At 40.7% G+C, this 21949-nt stretch overlaps 4 protein-coding genes across 5 annotated transcripts; 1 reads left to right on the top strand and 3 right to left on the bottom strand.

Moving 5' to 3' along the window:
• Positions 1 to 163: 163 nt before the first annotated feature.
• cgasa (cyclic GMP-AMP synthase a) lies at positions 164 to 2146 on the bottom strand. Its single transcript, XM_079559492.1, has 5 exons — positions 1481 to 2146; positions 1200 to 1419; positions 870 to 1130; positions 627 to 726; positions 164 to 551 (listed from the first exon to the last, which is right to left on the bottom strand). The coding sequence occupies exons 1-5, from the start codon at positions 2132 to 2134 to the stop codon at positions 218 to 220; spliced, it is 1569 nt and encodes a 522-aa protein (XP_079415618.1). The 5' UTR covers positions 2135 to 2146; the 3' UTR covers positions 164 to 217.
• Positions 2147 to 2667: 521 nt separating this feature from the next.
• Positions 2668 to 5599, bottom strand: eef1a1a (eukaryotic translation elongation factor 1 alpha 1a). Of its 2 annotated transcripts, XM_079559527.1 has the most exons (7): positions 5442 to 5599; positions 5189 to 5368; positions 4823 to 5119; positions 4261 to 4411; positions 3927 to 4183; positions 3594 to 3828; positions 2671 to 3316 (listed from the first exon to the last, which is right to left on the bottom strand). In XM_079559527.1, the coding sequence occupies exons 1-7, from the start codon at positions 5583 to 5585 to the stop codon at positions 3192 to 3194; spliced, it is 1389 nt and encodes a 462-aa protein (XP_079415653.1). In that variant the 5' UTR covers positions 5586 to 5599; the 3' UTR covers positions 2671 to 3191. The 2 variants fall into 2 exon arrangements, with proteins under 2 accessions (XP_079415652.1, XP_079415653.1); XM_079559526.1 differs by having other exon boundaries at positions 2668 to 3316; positions 4823 to 5368.
• A 1450-nt stretch (positions 5600 to 7049) lies between these two features.
• Positions 7050 to 11309, bottom strand: slc17a5 (solute carrier family 17 member 5). The gene is made up of 11 exons (XM_079560349.1): positions 11103 to 11309; positions 10724 to 10923; positions 10318 to 10551; positions 10129 to 10216; positions 9916 to 10002; positions 9540 to 9658; positions 9221 to 9382; positions 8797 to 8929; positions 8082 to 8229; positions 7911 to 8001; positions 7050 to 7634 (listed from the first exon to the last, which is right to left on the bottom strand). Exons 1-11 carry the CDS (start codon positions 11185 to 11187, stop codon positions 7497 to 7499), a joined length of 1485 nt encoding a protein of 494 aa, XP_079416475.1. The 5' UTR covers positions 11188 to 11309; the 3' UTR covers positions 7050 to 7496.
• A 1112-nt stretch (positions 11310 to 12421) lies between these two features.
• arhgef33 (Rho guanine nucleotide exchange factor (GEF) 33) lies at positions 12422 to 21537 on the top strand. The gene is made up of 17 exons (XM_079559331.1): positions 12422 to 12661; positions 13622 to 13674; positions 14405 to 14569; positions 15015 to 15136; positions 15327 to 15475; positions 15558 to 15647; positions 15740 to 15866; positions 16446 to 16578; positions 17067 to 17171; positions 17310 to 17402; positions 17481 to 17629; positions 17699 to 17788; positions 18891 to 19057; positions 19341 to 19852; positions 19927 to 20151; positions 20214 to 20350; positions 20435 to 21537. Exons 1-17 carry the CDS (start codon positions 12604 to 12606, stop codon positions 20538 to 20540), a joined length of 2481 nt encoding a protein of 826 aa, XP_079415457.1. The 5' UTR covers positions 12422 to 12603; the 3' UTR covers positions 20541 to 21537.
• Positions 21538 to 21949: the final 412 nt, after the last annotated feature.

Raw genomic sequence — 21949 nt, 5'->3', positions numbered from 1 at the left:
ACTGGAAGTTGTTCATTTGATAAAGAAATTTAGTTTTGATAAACTTTGTATAGTTTTATTTATGCATAGTGTTATTTTACTGACATTTGTAGTGCATTATACTGAAAATATTTCCTTTGCATTTTATATGGTTTGTATAAATTCAAAGATTCACTTTGTGCATGATAAACATTTATTTGATTTAAAAAGGAAATGCTTTTTTCAATACACATTAGTTTTATAAACTAAATATAGGGAATCCTTCTTCTCTCTGCTCTTTGATGAGCAGTGCGAGACTCTTGCAGCTTTTCTTGGTGCATCTAGCAAGTAAGTTTTGGGCAGGGATGAAGAAGTTGTTGAGCTTTTGGCGTTCCAAGTGGTCTTCAAAATCTTTCAGGAGTTGATCAAAGCACGGGCTCAGATCTGCAGCTGCCCATTGAGAGTCTTTATTTCTGGAGCAGCAGGCATGTAGTAGTGTCGTTTTGGCATGATACGAGCAGAACTTGTCAAAAGATTTGTCCTGTTCCTTCAGAAGGCTCAGAAGATGCTTCAAGAGCTTTAAGCAGTCCTTCCTGTTGGGAAAAGTACAATTAACTTTTTGTAGGTAGAATCAACATGTACACATTTACAAATGAACTCAAAGCCACCTGCAGCACCGGGCACCGTCTTTCTCACAGCATGTCTTTTCTGATCCATGGTTATTAAGTATGTCTTTCTCAACATGTGAAAAAGATATACGCCAAGCATCTGTATTTGAAAAAAAATCTAATAGTTATTTTTAATGAATATGCTTCAAAATTCCATGCACACATATTTAGTTCATTAAACCTTGAACCAAGTGAACTATGAAGTTAAAATAATACAGAAATGGTAGTAAACGTATTGCGCACCTTTGGCCAAAACACCATTGATTTCCTCTGTACCCTTCCCTTCATATTTTGGCACAAGGTAATAGGGCACATATTTGTACTTATTCTTGACTTTTCTGCTCAGCCAGCCCTCTATTTTTAAGCCGTCCTTGGTGAAACTTGGCCAACTTGACTTAACAACAACAAGGCACAATACAATGTCCAGGGATATACGAGATGAATCCACTTCTACATTTAGTGTCACGGCTGGGCATCCTTTTTTCTTTTTATCAATATCCACTCCTGTAATACAACATGGCAGCATGTAGTGGGGAAAAAAAAACACTTAAACTCTTTGTTTCATAATCTTACCTGGAAACTCCTTTATGCTCTTAATCACTTCTTTTCGAAACTCCTGCAGTATTTCACTGGCTGGTAAAAGTTGTGACTCTGACACTGTAAAGTGTTTCAATGGGGTGTATCCACGTTTTAATGACACGCTATAAAACGCCCCATCGTCACTAAATGGTTCTATGTCGACCCGTGGAACTGGAATGGGGAACATTATATCGAACTCATCCGGGTTGGAAATCTGCACAAACATCATAGATTAACATTTTTCATAGTTTATATTTTTGTTGATTTATTCTTACCTTCAGATTTTCATAGTAGCTGCCAGTGTGTAGTGGTTTTAACACTTGCTTAAAGAAAAGTGTTTTACTTTTCAAATGCTCCAGAATGACCTCTTCTATGCGGTTAATGACTTCTGATGCTTTCGATTTCTCCCTCATCCTAATCTTGAGCGTGTCCAGGGTTGCGTTAAGTGACTTGCTCAGTTCCCTCTTTCTGGCAGCATCAGCTTTGTTATCCTCCTCAAGGGAAAGTTGCTTCATCGCTCCCTTCCCATTTCTTGTCTCGCTGTCATTTACCTCCACTACTTCCTCTTCTGGTGACTTGGCTCGAACGGCTTTTGTTTTTGGTCTTGCGCCCCTGGTTGAATCACTGGCGTCATGCTGTACCTGTGCTCCTGTGGTGGGTTCAACATCTGGAGGACGATCTCTACACGGAGGTCTCTTCTGCCGTGTCTTTTTAAGTAATTCTGCTCCCTTCTCTCCTGGTATTTTTTCCTGGGTTTGTGTGTCTCTTTTCTTTGCGGCTTGTTCATTGCAAGTTGGCTCCTTCTCCTCTGCCTTGGCTTTTCGAGTACATCCAGAAGTTGAAGTCACATCTCTTTTCGCTGTTTGTGTCCCATTGGCGAGCTTTGACTCCGAGCCTTTAGCGGTCCGTGGCCTCCCTCTTCCAGACATAATGTACCGTGAATGAAACCCAGCACCTGCTGCGCAAACTTTCATGTAAATGACACGCCCCACTGTTCGCAACCATATCTAGTGAGTAGGAGAAAGCTGCGCTACAGACCTGCCGTGACGGTGCGCCCTCTGCTGGATAAACTGGATGTAGCCCGATCAGCATTTTTGGAAGATTGATAATGATGATCTACTTATCGTACGTGAGGAGTTAGTAATTGAGTTATTTAAATCTTTGTCTTAAAAACGAAACAAAAATCGTATGAACAAATTTGGAAAGTGTAACTAGATGCTACTGTTGATAAAGATACTTCTTACAGCAAAGGAATTGCTTGTTTTTGTCCCTAAACGACCCTAATCTTAGCCTAATGACCCTAAACTGACCCTAACAATAAAAGTAAAACATCAAATATGAATGAATACCGTCGTGGATGCCCTCCTACCAGCATTGGGTCTCCAGTAGCTTGTGTGATGAAATGGCTACATCTTGTGGACAAATTTATCAGTGTTGTAATGAAAGACAACATTGGACTTTAGTTACATGTTTAATGTTGAGAGGCCAGTATACAACAGTAAGGTGCAGTAGCGTACAATGAGCAAAATGCCAGTTAAAGTGCTTTGTAATCATTGGGTAGCTTTAAGAGGAGACATTTTTCTGTGCACATTTTTAAATATTTTTTAGCCTGTCATGTTATAAAGCTCACACAAATGGATAACATTATAGCTTACATCTCTGGTCGTTAAGTCCCATTGAGCACTGAATAGGACACTAGCACTTCCACACTCAATTACTAAAGAATGACAAGAGTAATTAGCTTACTATCACAGAAAGTTATTGCACTTCCGCACTAATGTATTTGTCTAAAATGATTTTATAGATAGTGCCCTTACAAGATATGCGAAGAGTAGGTATAGTGTTTTTCCTTCGAATGCTTTTCCGATGCATTGTTGAAATTAGCGAGTCCTTGTTTGCTGTGTTGAAAAAGCTTATTGTGGGATGGAGGAGTAAAGAGCATGTCCTGCCATGGGAAACCTTGGAGTTGGCAGAGGAGCACAAAATTCATTTGTTCTTCTGGGCCTTCTGAGCAGACTTGGTGACTTTACCAGAGGTGGAAAGCTTCTTCTCCACTGCTTTGATAACACCGACTGCCACCGTCTGACGCATGTCACGCACAGCAAAGCGACCTTTACAGGAGAGTACAATCATTAATGACTGTAGGGCAGTTTTGGTCAAATAAAACATATATTCTCCCCCCTGTAAAAATGAATTGGTAATACAGTGTGGATGTAATCAAGCAAAAAAAAAAAAAAATCTAGTTTAGTAAATAGGGCTGCAACTAACGATTATTTTTGGTGAATTGATTAATTAATGGCAAAAGACATGGAATTTATAAACTCTTATTCGGCTTTCTGGTTGGAACAGCAATGAACAAAACCAAGGCCCAAAATGTTCTCAACTTACCGAGTGGAGGGTACTCCGAGAAGCTCTCAACACACATGGGCTTCCCAGGAATCATGTCCACAATGGCAGCGTCTCCAGATTTGAGAGATTTGGGATTGTCCTCCAGCTTCTTTCCAGAGCGACGATCAATCTTTTCTTTTAGCTCTGCAAACTTGCAGGCGATGTGCGCTGTGTGGCAGTCCAACACAGGCGCATAACCAGCGCTGATCTGTCCTGGGTGATTCAGGATGATTACCTGCCAAAACAACACAATCCTTTTTTCAGCGCTATTCATTTTACAGTATTTTCTGTATTACATAGTCAGTATTACTATTAAATGTGTTTTTAATGCACCTGTGCCGTAAAGTTGGCAGCTTCCTGAGGCGGGTCGTTCTTGCTGTCTCCAGCTACGTTGCCACGGCGAACGTCTTTAACAGACACATTCTTGACATTGAATCCCACATTGTCTCCAGGAAGTGCTTCAGTCAGCGCCTCATGGTGCATCTCCACTGACTTGACCTCAGTGGTCACATTGACGGGGGCAAAAGTCACCACCATCCCGGGCTTTAAGACCCCTGTCTCCACACGGCCCACTGGGACCGTTCCAATACCTATAAGACAAACATATCAGTTTGTACAAGGAAAATTGCATCTAATGAGCAAGCAGTGTGCAAGTGGCATACTGCACCTCCTATTTTGTAAACATCTTGCAGAGGAAGACGTAAGGGTTTGTCTGTTGGACGTGATGGGGGCTGAATAGCATCCAAAGCCTCCAAAAGTGTGGTCCCAGATGCACTGCCTTCCTTTCTATTGATCTTCCAGCCCTTAAACCATGTCATCTAAATGCATGCACAGGTTATTTTTGCTAAAATTTCGTTAAAGTGGTGGTTTGCAGGATTTGTGTCAAATGTTTTATTTTTGTTATAGTGGTTTCATTTGTTTTACCATATTGTAAAAGATTTTTTCTTTATTAATAGGTTTGAACTACTTGAAGGTAAGCAACCTTCACATTGACCTGGGAGCCAACTGACTGACTCACTCACACACTATATTCACATGTTTCTTCACAGGAGAGTTTGGATTGTCCACACAGGCATCCAGATCACTTTTAGTTACGTCCAATTTTAGTGAATTTTACAGTCAAATATTATCCTTAAGACAGGGTGCAAGCCTCACAACAGGCAAAACAGTAGTTAAATTAGGCATTGCTTTTACGTATTTGCATTTGCATTAGCAGCGTCATTACTTACGTTGGGACTGGGCTCAAGCATATTGTCTCCATTCCAGCCAGAAATGGGAACAAAAGCAACCGTGTCTGGATTGTAGCCGATCTTTTTGATGTAGGTGCTCACTTCCTTCACTATTTCTTCATAACGTTTCTGACTGTAGTTTGGTTCAGTGGAGTCCATTTTGTTCACACCCACAATGAGCTGTTTCACGCCCAGAGTATAGGCCAGAAGGGCATGCTCTCGAGTCTGGCCATTCTTGGAGATCCCTGCTTCAAACTCTCCTACACCTGCTGCCACAATCAGCACTGCACAATCTGCCTGTTTGTGGAGAAAGCAGTCATTTGTAAACCTTGATGTCTCACTACTATTTGAAAGCAAAACATTTACCTGCGAGGTACCGGTGATCATGTTCTTGATGAAGTCTCTATGTCCTGGCGCATCAATAATAGTGACATAGTATTTACTTGTTTCAAATTTCCACAGTGAGATGTCAATGGTGATGCCTCGCTCCCTTTCGGCTTTCAGCTTGTCCAGGACCCAGGCATACTTGAATGAGCCTTTTCCCATCTAAGAAATCAATACAGGATGTTATATTTAGCCTTTTGGTTTGAACTTGGTGCAGGGCCAGACTATTACTAACTTCTGCAGCTTCTTTTTCAAACTTTTCAATGGTTCTTTTATCAATGCCTCCACATTTGTAGATAAGGTGGCCCGTGGTTGTTGACTTGCCAGAGTCCACATGGCCAATCACAACAATGTTGATGTGGAGCTTCTCCTTTCCCATGGTGGCTGATGCACCCGCTTTATCTGTAAATTACAATATTGGGATACACAGAAATATACTTACTGTTAGAGTTATTACTGATGGAGTATATGCCATTTACTGAGATGCACACTTCAACACACAAATACACCATTGCTCAAATTTGACCATTTCACTCCTAAAACAGCCATTTTGTTGGTTTGCTGTGTTTGATGGTGTAGTAGCAGCCATTTGTGACATTTGATGCACTGCAGTCACACCATTCAAATGGGAACACTATTTACTGTGAACCCAACAATACCGTGGACGAAAGATATGTTCAGTCTAAGTCATGGCAATATATTAATAAGCTATGAAAACGACAATTATAAACACGGTTTGTTTTTACCACGCAGGACAGTCTGTATCCAGGTAACGGCAGGTATGGGCCAGCGGCAGCCTCTAACCCAAGTGTAACATGACTCCCTCGTGCTCAGTCACTTGTTTGAGCGGCCGAGCGCGTCCCGAGGCGTTGCGCTGCTGCATAATTTCACGTCCATGGCGCACAAAAGAGATGTCTCTGCGCGCACCGTGAATGTTTTCAACAGCAGCATAACTTGCCACACTGTCTAGACGAGGATTTAGTCAAAATGTCCTCCGCCATGTTCATCATTTGGTACGCACCAGATCCCTGCGCAGGACGTTTAAGTTGACCTCAAGCAACGTTCATGCCAAGAGAGACCACTATGCACAGCTCTAATGTAATTCTAATTCTGAAACTGTGACAATGTCGTACCTGAATAGTGGCTGGTGTCTGGTCTGCAAGTGCGGAGAGACGCTGAGTGCAGACGCTCATCCGGTTATAGCGCACTGGACAGGCGGGGGTATTGCGTAATTGTACGCACTCTTCCTCGCCCGCTCTGCAGCATCTCAGAACCATGTGCATCGACTGCTGTACTATTAGTTGCAGTTCAGATGTTGGTAGCTTGAAGGTCGTCTGATACCATTTGACTAATAAATGTTAATGGGAACAAACGTAGCTACAATTCCATTTATATTTTCATTTTGCGGCACATTCATTATTGAATCCATCTAGAAGGCGAATGGATCGCAATCAAACCAATCCTTAAAAGTCAGGACACTTATTTTCCCTTCTTTAATTTAAGACTACACATTGGAACAGAAATTACAGGCGCCCAAAACAATGTCCCAAACAGTCTTACACAGATTTCCCTTTGTCATTGTAAAATATGCAATTTAAAAATACAAGTAAATACAAAAGCTAATAAATGCTAGTGACAAGGCACAAGCAATGAATGCTGTCTATAACTATAATTACTATCAAATCATAAGCCAACATAATAGGTAAGTGGGCCTGTGCTATACAGTATACAGTTAAAGTCATAAAAATGACTAAAAATTACACAAGTGGAGAATGTGCTACACTGGTAAACTAAGATGCCTTGATTCCTGAGAATTGACACAGGTGGTACAATCCTGTGAACCCCCTATCATTTGGTTCCCTTTTTTAATGTTAATAGAGTCAAACCCTGATTTCAAATAAACAGAATAATGGCCTATTGCCAAAAGAAGACATAGAATATTCAAATAAATGGAAATATGTTCAATAGCATCTACTTGAAAACTACTCAAGTAAGTTAAAATCACAAAGAGTTTTAAGGCTTTTCCCAAAGTATTTGTGCGCACAGTAACATGTTAAGTGTTTAAAACATGGCAACTTCAAATTGTCTTTAAATTGCTATTAAGTTCTTACCATTAGTGCAGAAGATAATGCAGCGTCCCATAAACCAGTTCATGCAAGTCAACGAGCTAGCTTTGGCTTCTCCCCTTACTATCCTGTAGTACTTCATCTCACTTCCTGCGTTTACACGGCAGAGTTAAAATGCCAAAAGTGCATATGGTGATATTTCAAGTAAAAACTAATTTCCTGCCTCAGTCCCCGTGGTTAAAGACTGTTTGAACTGCCCAGGGTTGAACAGATCCTCGGCCAAATGCTGTGTAAAATGTTGCCCCAAACAAGTTGATGGCAGCAGCGATGTAGAAAACGGTCTGCCACTCCTCCATAGTGTTCTGCAAAACAAGTCATATTCATGCTGAACTGTATACAACGGAATGACATATTTTAAAAACACGAGTTAAAGTATGAACTGGTCTCATTCAATAGTAATACTGCCCTCTTGTGGCTAAATGTAAGCATGTCAATAATATGAGATCAAATGACTGACAGTGTAGTTTAGGGCTGACAAAATGTTAAGACCTGTTTTAGTAAAGAATGCTGAATTGATTTAAGTTTTCTTTTTTGGTCTATTGGAACATGCAAGGATTGGAACATGCAAGGATACTTACATTTGCAGTAAGTGATCTTGCAATCACTGGTCCAACCATTCCCGGAATAGTAGCAAAAGTGTTTGTGATTCCCAGAAGAATCCCAGCATAGCTATAATATGTAAATGCGTAAGAAGTCAGGCATAATAAAAAAAAAAAGTTCAGCGTCAAGTGTCAGCAGATATTTCTTACGATGGAGCAATGTCCAGATGGTTGATGTTGAAACCTGAAGCCGATACTCCACCCAATGAAGACGAGATAGTCAGGAAAGTCACAGCTAAGATGTAGTTACAACCCGTGTACCCTACTGCCACCAAGAAGATCGCTGGGCCAATCATGCCTAACAAAAAAGATGAAACCGAAATGTAGCATATTGGAGAGGCATAGAGTATTTACAAAGTGTTCAGCAGGTTTAAAAATCGGCACCAGTAACTGCCTTAATTTGGCTCGAGGACAGACAGCCAATCGAATGCTCCTTTTCAATCTTGGTAACTTTTTAGGGAGTTTTCCATTTTACATTTTTGTTGGAACTTTGTTAAGATCCAACCATGCAAAATGTCTCTTAGTCTTAAACTTTGATTGGGATACTAATTCAAACTAAATTAGGAAAATTATGACTAAACCAAATTTTAGCAGATTTTTCAGTTACCATGCATATTTATTTTTGTGTTTGGCCGTCTTTGCAAAATCTCAGTCAGATGGAAAACCTCAGCAATTCTGCGTTATACTTTTGCTTCCTCCTTTGATATATTTTCTTTAAAATTGCATTAATAATATTTTGGCTATATGTTGTGCAGCCCTAATACAAGGCTGTGATTTTTGCCTAAGCAAGCACAAACAAAGAGGATTTTGAGAAGAGTTTGCAACAAAGTCGAATTCCATTGGGTTTTTGGTGAAATTTACTTACCCACAAGTGAAAATGCTTTCCGGACCCTGACAGTTGGACAATTACGTGTCTCTCTCAGGTAATCGGCCAACTGGCCACTGAGCACCGCCAATATGGCACAGCCAATGTACGGCAGGGCGGACAGCATGCCATTCTGAAATAGACAAGTATTGTAGTTATTGGAAATTCAGTACTGTCCACTGGTTTTACTGAGGATTTGTGTCATGAATAATATTGTGGGAGGACGTTTGTGGTTCAATTTGTTGATCAAGAGCCTATGGTCAGAGCACAATCTAGAATTACAATATGAATAGAATTGGTTAATAGTGGAATTTAATGGTTCCATTTTTGTTTGTATTGTAACATGCATCTACATTCTACCTGAGTATTTTTCTTAAATGTAGGCTTAAATACTTGCATGGTATTACAGCTAAAAGGCACTCACTTGTTTGATACTGAATCCAAGAACATCTTTCATGTAGGTTGGAAGCAGAGTGAGGAGTGTGTAAAAAGTCCAGTTGTAGGAGAAGTGAGCCACCACAATGGCCCACAGTGGCACTGATGTTATAATTGATTTCCAGGGAATGTGGTCGGTGGAGGTGGACAGCTTTGCACAACAGCAGGAAACAGCAAGTCAGTTTATTGTCAAACGGGTCCAAAACACACTTCTGCTTTACTTTTATGCTGAAATAAAATTCTAAAATGATGGCTCATGCTTCACACAAAGTAAGCTTTGTGTCACATCATTACAAATGTGATTTTACCTCATTCTTAAGCGAGGAGATGATATAGAGTTTCTCTTGCTCTGAAATCCTTGGATGATCATTTGGACTATTAGAGACAAGAGCTGCCCATAAGACAAACCACACCAGACCAACAGCCCCTGGACACAGAACAAGGACCAATGTTACAGAAACACTACAGTGTGTTTGCGTTTGTGTTTCTTACAATACTGCTGCAATGAGTACGTTTGTCTTGGTCACATATCTCGAAGGGAAACACACAAACGGCAATTCATGTGAAAAAACAAACATCAAAAGCAGTGTTGCAAAAATAACTAATTTAGGTTTTTTGTTATTTACGGAGGCAGGTAGTAATAAGGTTGCACCTATCTCAATTTTATATGCCGAGGCAACTTACCAAACAAATAGAAGACATAGGTCCAGTCCAAGTAGAAGCAGATTTCACCTGACAGTGGAAGGGCAATTACCGTTCCAAGTTGAGCTCCTGCAAAACAGCAGCTTTTTATACACCTTTACAAGCCAATTGCAATGCAAAGTGCAGTACACATATCCAGTCATTTTAGATCAAGTCGTGTCAATTAGTTAAAGCATTTACTTAAGCACAACTAACCAATATATGAAATTGTGAGCAATCGACTTCTCTCCAGAGGTGGCGCCCATGCAGCCCACATTGTGTACATTGCAGGAAAAGTCACTCCCTAAATGACAGTTGGCCAACATAAGGTTATAAAACACGTGACACAACTAAATAAGCGTAAAACGTTTTAGAAGAGACTTTTAACAAATGTCCATCAATTACCTCGCCAATTCCCTCTATTACTCTGACAGCAATGAGGTAACCCGCACCCCAGTTGGCAGCTACTGGTGTGAGTAATGTAAAAAGGACTGTTCCCAAAACCCCAAAGCCCAACAGCCACTTGGGTCCAAGGCGTCCAGCGAGATATCCGCCTGGGATCTGTGTCAGGATGTAGCCATAAAAGAAGGAACCAAGGATCCAGCCCTGAGTTTCCGAGTCCCAGTCATACACACTGGCCTGTAAGACACAGGTATAATAGAGCTTGATGTGTGTATGAAGTAAGTTTTACATATGAATAGAAACTTTTCTACAAAATGCAGTGCTCTAAAACATTGAGACACAACCCACCCTCCCCTCACACTGCTTACCTCTGCATTTATGGGCTCAATACATTACAATTCACCCTCACCGTGTGGTTCCTTTTGGGCCGTGGAGGGTTGGCGTGTGCGGGACACACGGACCCAGTGTGGTTGGAGCTGGTGTGGCTGTTCGTGGTGTTGAGCATGTCCACCATCGCAACGCTGAGGTTCACGCGTAACGAGTAGACCACAAAAAAGCCAAACGAAGAAAGCACTGCCAGACCATAGCGCGCTGAACAGCATACTGGGGCTGCAGGGAAAGAACATTAACAGTATGTGGTCAACATTTGGATGGACACGGTACACTTCTCTAAAACAGGCAACTTCAGAGCATACCGTTCATTTCCACAAAGTCACTGTACCCGTTTGTTAAATTAGCATACACTTATGAGACTGTGGAGAAATCAAATAAATAGGCTGTACCTGTACCTCTTCGAATCCGTTTCTCTTTGTCCCCTCGGAGCAGCGGGGTTTCTTGTTCGTCCCCCTCCTCATCCGACCCGTACCGCTCCATTTCGTCAAATAAAATAGCCCACTCACCACATTACTTAACAAAACGAAGTCAAAAATACTGCCCGCAGATGTTTGACCAGTGCAGGCAGTCGAGTCAGCTGAGTATTACCGGAAGTAGACCAATCACATGACTCAAGACCCGGATAGAGCAGGGGGGGGGGGGGGGGGGGGGGGGGGGGGGGTTATTTGTATGGGGTTTGTATGTTTACATCTTCACGTACACATGTATGCATATGATACGTGTTTTTGTTTGTACTTCTTTTTTTTTTAAATAACTTAACATTGCTATTATTTCTATTTAAGGCACATTCTATCATTAATACAAACTGGGATATAAGTGTTTTTGTATTGTTTTAATTGTTTTATTTTGACCACATTATTATCAGTCACATATTTGATTATATTATATTCATTTGATTCCCTTTATTAACAGAGTTTATGAAATGACCAAATCAGTATGACCAAAAAGAGTTAAGTAATTCCACCATCGTGATTCTTATTGTTACTTTGTAATCATATTAAGTCTTAAGCAAACCGCGAGACAGACAACAGCTTTGTTTGTTTTTTACCACTTTGTGAAGCAAGTACTGTAGGCCTACTAATTACATCTTTCTTCATCACTAAGGACATTTATATTTTGTTGTACAAAGCTTAAGAATTATGCCATTTCATATCACAGAATTGGATGATTTGTGTGAATGATGTAGCCTTTTAAGGCAGGTCTGTTTCCAAGTCTGGAAGCAGCTCAGATGATTGACCCCTGTCTTCCTGTTCACCACAAAGTGAAAAACAAGCTACATCAGTCTTGCGAAACGTAAGTTTAGTCTAGGTAATGCAATATCCATTTTGAAAAAAACAAACAAAAAACAAGTCTGTAACTTAAATATTAAGTTAAGTTTCAGTTTAATTTAGTCTTTTTTTGGGGCACAATTTGTTGGGAAAAAAAACACACACACAAATTGCTTCCAATTTGCTGATATAAAATGGAACATACTCTGATGAAAGAGTTTTGTAAAGTTTTGAAAGCAAATAATGAGCAAGTAAAAGCTTTAATTACGTTTTAAACCAGATGTCCTTCCATGGCACCCTACCTGCAGGGTGATCATTTGCAAATTAATATTGGGATGCCAGTAGGACAGTGCATCATTCACTATTACATCAAGTTGAAGCACTACTAAAATGTTGAACAAATGTCGCCTCTTTTTGCCCTATCTTCTGCTGATCTAGCCTCTGTGTCCATGCGCTGCAAGAACAAGGGCCTTTTTGTCCAAAAGAGAAATCACAGGACTCACATGTTTCAGTACAGAGTGAGCGATCAGTGCAAAAGAGAGCAAGGATCAGAAGGAAGAAGACAGCACATCAACAAGTCAGCCCCTCTGGAACGGGATAAAGGAAGACAACCAAAGGCCCCAAGAACATGGAGGATGACAATGCAGAAAGATGTACAGAAGACGGGACAGAGGTGGTGCCAGAAGGTAACATCTTTTGAACTTTTGTTTCTTTCCCTACAATGATCCACCCACACACCATCAGACAGCAGCAACATGGACATACAAAAAGTTCACTCACTGGGAAAATGATGCACATTCACAGTCTCAAAACTGAGACAAAAAAGACAAGGATTGAAATAGATGTGAAGCTCAACTTGTAGCATGTTACTTACATTACAAGTATAATATTTTTGCTTACATGTGCTGTATGCATTACTTAAATTGTTACATGCACATATGTAGTATGTCTATTACAAATAAGAGTTTGTAAATATTTACTACAAATATAGAATAGACAGAAAATATCTGTACATGTTAGGTCGCCTTGAACAGTTTTGTTAATCTGAAAATATGTTGGTTTACTTTTCAGCACAGTGATAACATAATAATAGGAAGGGACAAGCTTGGTGACTAGGGATAATGAGCGGTAATGCATTTTACTGCAAAGGTCAAAGCTGATTAACAATAATAATGCATAGTGATCTACCTTCCCAATTGTCAGTTTTACTAGGATTATGTGTAATATCAGGCTAGGTGAGTTATATGTTTTAAAATACATCACAAATAGATCAGCTGAAGTCTGTCACAGAGATGTAACAGAAGAGCATGTTGTCCTAAAGTGTAATGTCCTTTTCATTGTGTCACTACCGACGTAATACTGTGTGGCTCAGGCTGCTACGGTTGCACAGAATGCATAATAAGTTAACTTATGATAAGTCGGCATTTGGGGTGACACTGGGCCATGCTTAAAGCAGCTGTGACTTCTGACATTTGTACAACAAGCTGCTTCTTTGTGTAGGTTACAGATAGTTGACTGTAAATGTGGCCGATGTAATTTGCATTGCAAATCATAACTGAGTGATGTGTTAATAACTGGAGCATTGAAACATTTTACACACTGCTTTTCACTCCCTTCATAACTTGCAGTTTGTGTTTGTTGAACAGAGCCAGGTGACCTTGAAGGGGATGTACAGAACAGCAAGCTAGAGATTTTACAGGTAACATTTTGTTTACATTTACAGTATGTCACACCAACAGAATTCAACCACAGAAGTCAGTGTCACGTGCAGGTCGACCCCAAGCCTGTAAAAATGAATGTTGGATTGGAATGGGTGTCTGGTTTGTGGTGTTTTAGTCATTCACTGTTTATCACTGCATGTATGTGGCATTGGCACAAATGATTTCTTGAGGACCAATGGCAAAGAAGATGATAATTGCCACAATTGTTACCTCTATAAAATGTCGAGCTTTTGGGTTGAGTCCTGGAGTTGTGAGCTAGAGGATGGGACAAATGTCATTTTATTAAATTAATACAAACGTCTTACATTTATTGCGCAATGGTTGCCTTATGGCATCAGGTGTGCCAAACTGTAGCACTGGTTAAACACAGACAGATATAATCAGAGCAGGAAGTGCAGGAGGCAACAGCACAGACTCCCCATTCAGTCGGCTGCCTGATGCCTTTCACATGATCAAGAGAGTGAGAGCTGTAAGAGGCACAACTTCAACCCATGTAATGTTCCCAGGAGCTGATCCACTTATCCTCACTGAATAAATTAAATCAGCAGAAACTATGAATGATGTAAACTTTATACACAATCTCTATTGTATGCCTCACTTAAGGAATGTTAATTGCAGGTATACCGTTATCTATAACGTGTTCACTACAAAATCAATCATCCTGTAAAACATATTTCAAGTATGTTGGGTTTTCTCTGTATGTTGTAGCTGCAGGGCCTGGTGGTGGAGTTGCGCGAGGGGCTCCATGCCGCCCTGTCCGAGCTGTGTGAACTGCGCCAGAGGGACCACAGTCTTGAGGAGCAGCTTCAGGCTCATCAGACTGATGTGGATGATAGGATAATGAGTCTGAAGAACTCCCTCAACACTTTCAAGGTGATGCAACAACACACACACTGCTATTTGGAAAGCGGCCTCTAACATAATTAAAAACATCTGACTCTAAGCATGAACTAATTACATTTAGCGGAGGACAGAAACACAGAGAATCCACTTCTTATGTATAATGTTCTACTTACACATTGTTAGTGGTAAATGCAAGAAGTAAAGGGCATTACAGAAAGCATAGTCCCTATGAAGTTACTTTATTGATTCCCAAGATACCAACCAAGAGAATCACTGCATGTACTGTTAGTAGAAAATGCTACAAAGAATTTGTGATTCTTAGAGTAAAAGTGGCAGCAGAGATACTAGTACTAATACAGTTACTGTATACGGTAGCCATGCACTTGGAATCCAAGTTATGAAGTGATAGATATTTTTGAAATAATACATTAAATGTGCAATGTGACACCAGATTTACATACAATGCATTTTACAGGAGGAGTTGAGCACCACCTTGTTCCACATTAAGGAAATGTCTTGCAGACAAAGAGAGATTCACAGGAGAATTGAACTTCTGCAGGTGGAAAATTCAAAGGAGATCATTTCTGCTTCTCACAGGTAAGGCCTGTGGCTCTAAACTAGAGCATACAAACTCTGTGGGAATCCTGCCAGAGCAGTAATAACTGTCAAATGTAGATGAATATGAATGAATATTAAGTGTATTATATTATGTACAGATATTGTATAATGACTGAACAAACACATGTCGTATTTATGACAAATGTAGTTTTGTTGTTGCCTCTGACAGCCGTAAGAGCTCAAAGGCAGATGTCCTTGCAGCTTCAGGGGAGGACCACATCGGTGTGCCCAGCCAATCAGAACTCAGTGTCATTCAACACTATCTCTCTACTCTTCCACTTAATGGGTCTCCACAGAGAAGCAACACTTCCACACAAAGTGAGTAGATTCCTCATTGTTTATTGCACTCCTGTTAAGTATGGTAAGAAACTGTGTTTTTCTTTTTCTAAATGCACCTCAGCATCCATATTGGAGAAGGAGACTCAGCAGCACAGGACTCATGGATGGGGGGAAAGAAAGAGCAGCAGAGATGAGGGCGACAACAAGAACAGTACGAATACAATTATTTGAACCACATGTCAATAGACTTAAATGCTCCACTCAGCAGCTTTGATTACCTATTACCTTTTTGTCTGTCGACAGACAAGAGGCATAGAGCAGCCCTAGAGCTGCTGGAGTCAGAGCGAGTGTATGTGTCTCACTTATCCTTGTTGCTGAAGGCCAACATCTCCTTCAATGGATCTGAGGCTCTCACCACAAAGGACAAACGGTAAGAAGCAAGCTCGGGAACTATAGGCTTCTTATGTTTCTCTATATACTTGGCTTGACGGGTCAAATACTATCTTGGCGAAACAACTCACATGTATCAAGTCATATTTACTGATGCATTTTCTCATGGTACAATATTCATCATTTCCATAACTCAGTCATTTGTTTGCACAAAGAAGAAGCTAAATTCATTTTCTTTCCTGGTCTTGAAATTTCACTTGAGTAAGTGCCCAGTGTGTACACAACCTAAGTCTCATAGTTATTCAAGTACTCAAGTAGCTCTCTGCTGTATTTATTTCCTCACAAGGAATTACAATTATATTTCCCTGACATAAACATTATTTGCAGCCTAATCATTCACTACATCTTGGTATGTTTTTTTGTACTTTTAGATGTTACACTTGTAGGTTCAAACACCAGCAAGACACAGCACACACTCATTAAAGGTTTCTACATAGCTGCCTTAGCACCAGCTAAACACCAGGCTAACACACAACTAGGTCAAATGTGTGTAGTATTCTCAGCCTTCACTAACTGTAATGTTATCTAAAGTTTTTGGGGCCTTTTTTCCTTTCTGCAGTTCATTCCCCAGCTCTTTGAGGTTTCTCATCCAGAAGCACCTGGAGCTCCTCCACACTTTACAGGAGCGAGTGCTCAAGTGTCAGTGGCAAGGCATCATGGGAGATGTTTTCATGAGGCTGGGCAGCAAAGAGGTATGAAGTTTCATTCATAACTTGACCTGATCTGTCGGATTGTTCTCTGCACCTTGCAGTCTGTACGGTCTTATGACTGAGTATAAATAGTAAATTAGAATGTTATTGGCTGTACACAAATGTAAAGTTATGCTTAAATAATGTCATTATTTATACACATCATACAACTTCTCAGTTTTCTTTACCTTTACCTTCAGTTTTAATTTGTGTTAATATCAACTATTAAACACAATATTAACACTTTTCCAATTATTATCATCATTTTTATTATATGTTTTGTTTAGATGTTTTAGCAGTCTACAGCGCTGTCTCACATAGGACAGTTGGGCTAACAAGGGTTAATTTGATCAGAGCCAATGTGTGGATAATTTGCTCTGGATGACCCAGAGGAAATGCAGTAATGAAGCCACCTGTTAAAATTACACTCTAGTCAACAAACTCAATTAGGATAAAATGCCTAACAATTTCCCTGTTTTGCTTGTTTGTAGAGTGACTTCTTGGATTTCTATGTTTCGTACCTGAAGGAGCTGCCTGACTGTCTCACAATCATCAGCATGGTGGCCTCAGGATCCATCAAATCTTCTTCATTAGAGGTCAATTTTCACAACACCTGAAAAGTACTAACATATCCTGAAAAGTATAGCCATCCCATCTTAACGAGTACAATGCAGGTTCAATGCAGGTTCATAAAACTGTGTGTCTTTTTATTGTGCTACATTAATGTATTATAGAGTGACGTACTGGGTGATGAGAACAAGCCATCCCTCTTCGCACTGCTGCTACAGCCAGTGCAGAGGATTCCTGAATATCTCCTCCTTCTGCAGGTCAGTCTTATATCATGGCAGTAGTAGAAGTAGTAGGTTTTCCCTTTATTGATATGGTTGTTCCTTGTGTTGCTGTAGGGGTTGTTTCGTCAGACCGAGGCTGAGCACCCAGATTATTTCCTGCTGCTCGTGTCCATTCAACAGTTCAGGTCTTTCACTGCTCAGTACCACCATTTGCTTCAACACAACCAGGAACTACTACTGCACAACCGCAAGGAAATGAAGAGGTCAGAAAAACAACCAATAAACAGCCGTGAACCATGTCTTTAAAATTCATAACATTTATTCATTTTTAGGACCACTATGAAGCAGCTGCTGAAGACAGTGGAGAGTGGCATACAGACTAACAGTATAGGTTCACCCTATCCAGCCAGCAGTGCTGTGCTGTCAGTATCAACTCTGACAGAACAATGCAGACCCAAGTGCATAGCGTTATATACAGTTGTGCTCAAAACCCTGGCAGAATTTTTCAAAGAATATGAAAGATACCTTTTTTTTTTTTTTTAATTCATTTTAAATAATAATGAAAAAAGAAACTAACCCTGATCAAAAGTTTGCATACCCCGGTTCTTAACACTATGTATTGCCACAATGACAGCTTGGAGTCTTTTGTGGTAGCTGTGGATGGGCCTCTTTATTTCCTTGGATGGTAAAACTGTCCATTCTTTTGGCAAAAAGCCTCCAGTTCCTGTAAATTGATGGGCTGTCTTGCATGAACAGCAGGTTTGAGATCTCCCCAGTGGCTCAATGATACTGCGGTCAGGAGACTGAGATGGCCCTTCACTTTATTTTGCTGTAGCCAATGAGAGTTCCACACGGCCTTGTGTTTTGGATTGTTGTCATGTTGGAACGTCCAAGTGAGTCCCATGCGCAGCTTCCAGGCTGATGAGTGACTTTTCCTCCAGTATTCTTTAATAACAAGCTACATTCATCCTGAAATAATTTTTTATCAAGTTTCCTGTGCCTTTGTTGCTCACACATCCCCGAAACATCACTGATCCACCTCTGTGTTTCACTGTAGGAATGGTGTACTGGTCATCACAGGCCTTGTTGACTTTTCCTAATGTAACGTTGATGGTTGCAGTCCCATTTTGATTTCATCATTCCAAATGACATTGTTTCAGAAAAGTAGGGGCTTGTCTATGAGCTGTTTGGCATATTGTCACTGAGCTTTTATACACACACAATAATTACAAACACAGGTCATGGGTGAGGATGCCTTTAGTAGCCATTCAAACCCCTTTGTGTCAACTTGTGTGCATTTTATCAGGCCAAGATCACCAGGGTATGTAAACCTTTTTTTATTATGATTTAAAAAGAGCAAACTCAGTTGTTTCACCATAAATGGCTTCACACAACCAGTGTGTGTGAAAAAAAAGTTTTTGTGTTATCTTTCTCATTCTTTGAAAAATAGTCAAAAAATGAAAAATTCTGCCAGGGTATGTGTAAACTTTTGAGCACAACTGCATATATTTTGTCATTTCGCAGGGAGCATGCCAAGCGCAACAAGCAGCGTCTTCTGGAGCAGATGCAGTCCCGTCGCTTCCCGGACTGGGATCGGGATCATGAGGAGTCTCACTGTTATGAGCCTGAATGGACGTCACAGCTGCCGTTCCTCGACACTGACATAGACTCAAGACATCACAAATCACCAGGTCCGGCACACGTATCATATCAACTAAATTGGTTTTAGTTTTGTAGTGGGAAGAAAGCCTATAATGATCATGAATTATTAAATACTTAGAAATAAGTTGCCCTGTAGTATTATTGTATTTCATCACCAAACAAAAGTATTTGAGAGGCCAAGGCCCAGTCCACTGTAGCCAGCTTAAGCTCAAATGTTTTGGAACTCCCAATTAGTGCAAATTTCAGTTGTGTTACGAATTTTTCTTTCATCCGTTTATAATGAACCATTGATCTTTTATGTATCCCATGTAGGCAGTGGCCAGACTCTCAGCAATGGCAAAGGAAAAGTTTATTCACCAGTGAACCAGTTAATCGACCTCTGGCTTTCAGGTCTGGGCAGTATCCCGGAGAGTGACGCCTCCTGTCAGCGCCACCACGGGACCTCCCACAAGAGCACCCCCGGCTCAGCCATGGCCGACGCCTTGGGGGAGTTCCTGCTGCCCCCTGACCCACCGGGCATGGAGAGCCTGTACGAGGAGGAGAGGAGTTCACTGCACGACGCGTCTATGTTCGACCGCTGCTCCTCTGCCTCCTCGGACTCGTCCATCGATATCGCCTTTGTCAAGTGCCCCAAAGCGCCCTCCGCCTCTCACCACGCAGTAGCTGTGAATGTACTGTCCCCACGTGAGTTCTATAGCAGCGGAGGGAGCCAGGCAAACGGATACAACAAACTCCTCAACAGAGGCTGTGTGTCACCAGATGATGTTATCCTGATGCGCCGCAATCAACCACGCCCCCTGCAGGCGAGCCAGAGGAAGAGCAAAGTGAGTTCAAGGAGGACCATATTATCATCTAGAAACATAATAAGTTTATAATATGGAACTAAATGTTTTACTAGTCCCTGAACGGCCTGCAGTTGGAGAACACAGTAAGCGGCATAGACAATGGTCACCTGTCTGACAACCTTCAAAGGGGCGGACTGGGCAGCCACGCCAAACTAGAACGCCAGGGCAGCAAAGGGAGCAAGGGTTGTCCCACCCCGTCCCGCAAGATTCAAAGCCCAATGGTGAACAAACTAGAGGCTGACAAACAGAGTGACGACATTCATGGGCTGCCCAACATTGTAAGTATACATAAGCTGCTGTGTTAATACAGAAACCTTTTGTAATGTTTGATTCTTAACAGGACTCGGCTCTGCAGTCATGGGGCGAAGAGTTAAAGTGGAGAGGAGATGAGGGCAGTCACGCCGCTTTTAGTGAGAGGAGTCGCAAACAGGACAAGGGAGGCTTCAGAAGCTCGTTCAAGAAGCTGTTCAAGAAAAAGTAAGAAGTTATAAAAGGCGCTTCTGGCGGACAGCTGATTTTTGTTTAATTTTAGGAAGAAACTAATAATCTGTTTTTTTACAGAAACAGTGATGAGAAAAAAGAGAAGGGAGGAGACAGCCAAAACGGTGAACACGAGAAGCCCACTAAACTGGTGCACCTGGAGATAACCCGAGGGACGGCTGTGTGACCATCACCCTACAACACACAAGCGGACTATATCCACATGTAGTGCTGTATAAATGCTGAAATGGTATGTTTTTAGATAAATTTTCATGCTGTATATTCTATGTATTTTAGGGGAGTTTGCAGTGGGTCTCAATGCCAAAGGTCAGCCATAATGGGAAGCTAGAGAGGATATGCTCTTACATAATTTTCATTCCAAACAAAACCTGATCCCGACTGAATGTCAAAAAAATGTCATTACTCATTTGCCCTCTGTTGCCATGCTGTGACACATACTCTTTCTCATCATTTGTGTATTCTTTTTTTGTGTAGCACATACGAGATTATCTTTTACTTACATGCTAGTTACATTTTCCAATGAACTATCGAGATTATATTTACAGCACAGATCAATTACAGTCCGTATCTAACACCCCTACAGGCTAAATCAAACCAAGTAAGGCCTGGGGGAATCACTTTGGGCACCCCTTGTAAGCCATTGCTATTCCAGTGTTCTCATATTACTCAGGACAATGAATGCCTGCAGATTGTAATACCATTGTGGGCCTGTATTCTTTTCTATATGTTGAAAACACAGTAAACAAAAATAAAGTCCTGTCCTAATACTGCAATACCGTTTTGTGCATGATTTAAAACACAAAGACAACATGGTTCACTTCCGTCTTTTTAATGTGTTAACCTGCCATCTGTCATAAATCTGTTACACTTCTGAAACAAAATATAGGCAATTATACAGTATGTAAAACAAACCCATTTGTATCTTACACTATGTACATTCATTACGTGTGCATTGCGCTACATGAAAACAGAAGACCAAGTGGAGAGGGAAAAGCAGAGGACACAGTAGTTACAGTATCTTTGTACAAACGCATTTTGTCCAATCATATTTGCATGCAGCTGAAACCATGGCTGTTGATGTGGGTTTTTAAAGAGTAAAGTCTAAAAAATTAAGATCCCAGTGATCCATTGGGACAAAACAGAAATTAATAGAGTAAATAAGCATGTCAGTTCTGAATGAATAATGACACAAACTTTCATGGATAACAACATAGATCATACAAATTTTGGCATTAGCGGATTAAGAATTTGGACTTTAATGATCGATACATAAATCAAAGGAATGTTTTATGTAATACAATTACTATGGACACATAACAGTCTTGTTTACTACATAATTTGAATTTTGATTTTAGTTTTGACCGTTGTGAACAGATGTACTGTATATTCGTTGCGAGTGACATGTTATGAAGCCTGTGAAGAAATGACGACTAGAGCGACCCCTAGTGGTGCAGCTGGGAGAGACTGGCTTGTAGTGTAGCATTGTAGAAAGGTAAATGCATGCGCTGTTTGAATTATGAACCATGGACGTTTCGAATGAAGGCCGACATATTGCAATGTATAATGATCAAAACA

Source organism: Gobius niger, assembly GCF_951799975.1.
Source record: "Gobius niger genome assembly, chromosome: 7".
In the NCBI taxonomy this organism is placed as follows: domain Eukaryota; kingdom Metazoa; phylum Chordata; class Actinopteri; order Gobiiformes; family Gobiidae; genus Gobius; species Gobius niger.
The sequence above is the reverse complement of the archived record's forward strand: the minus strand, read 5'-3'. Positions and strand labels throughout refer to the sequence as shown.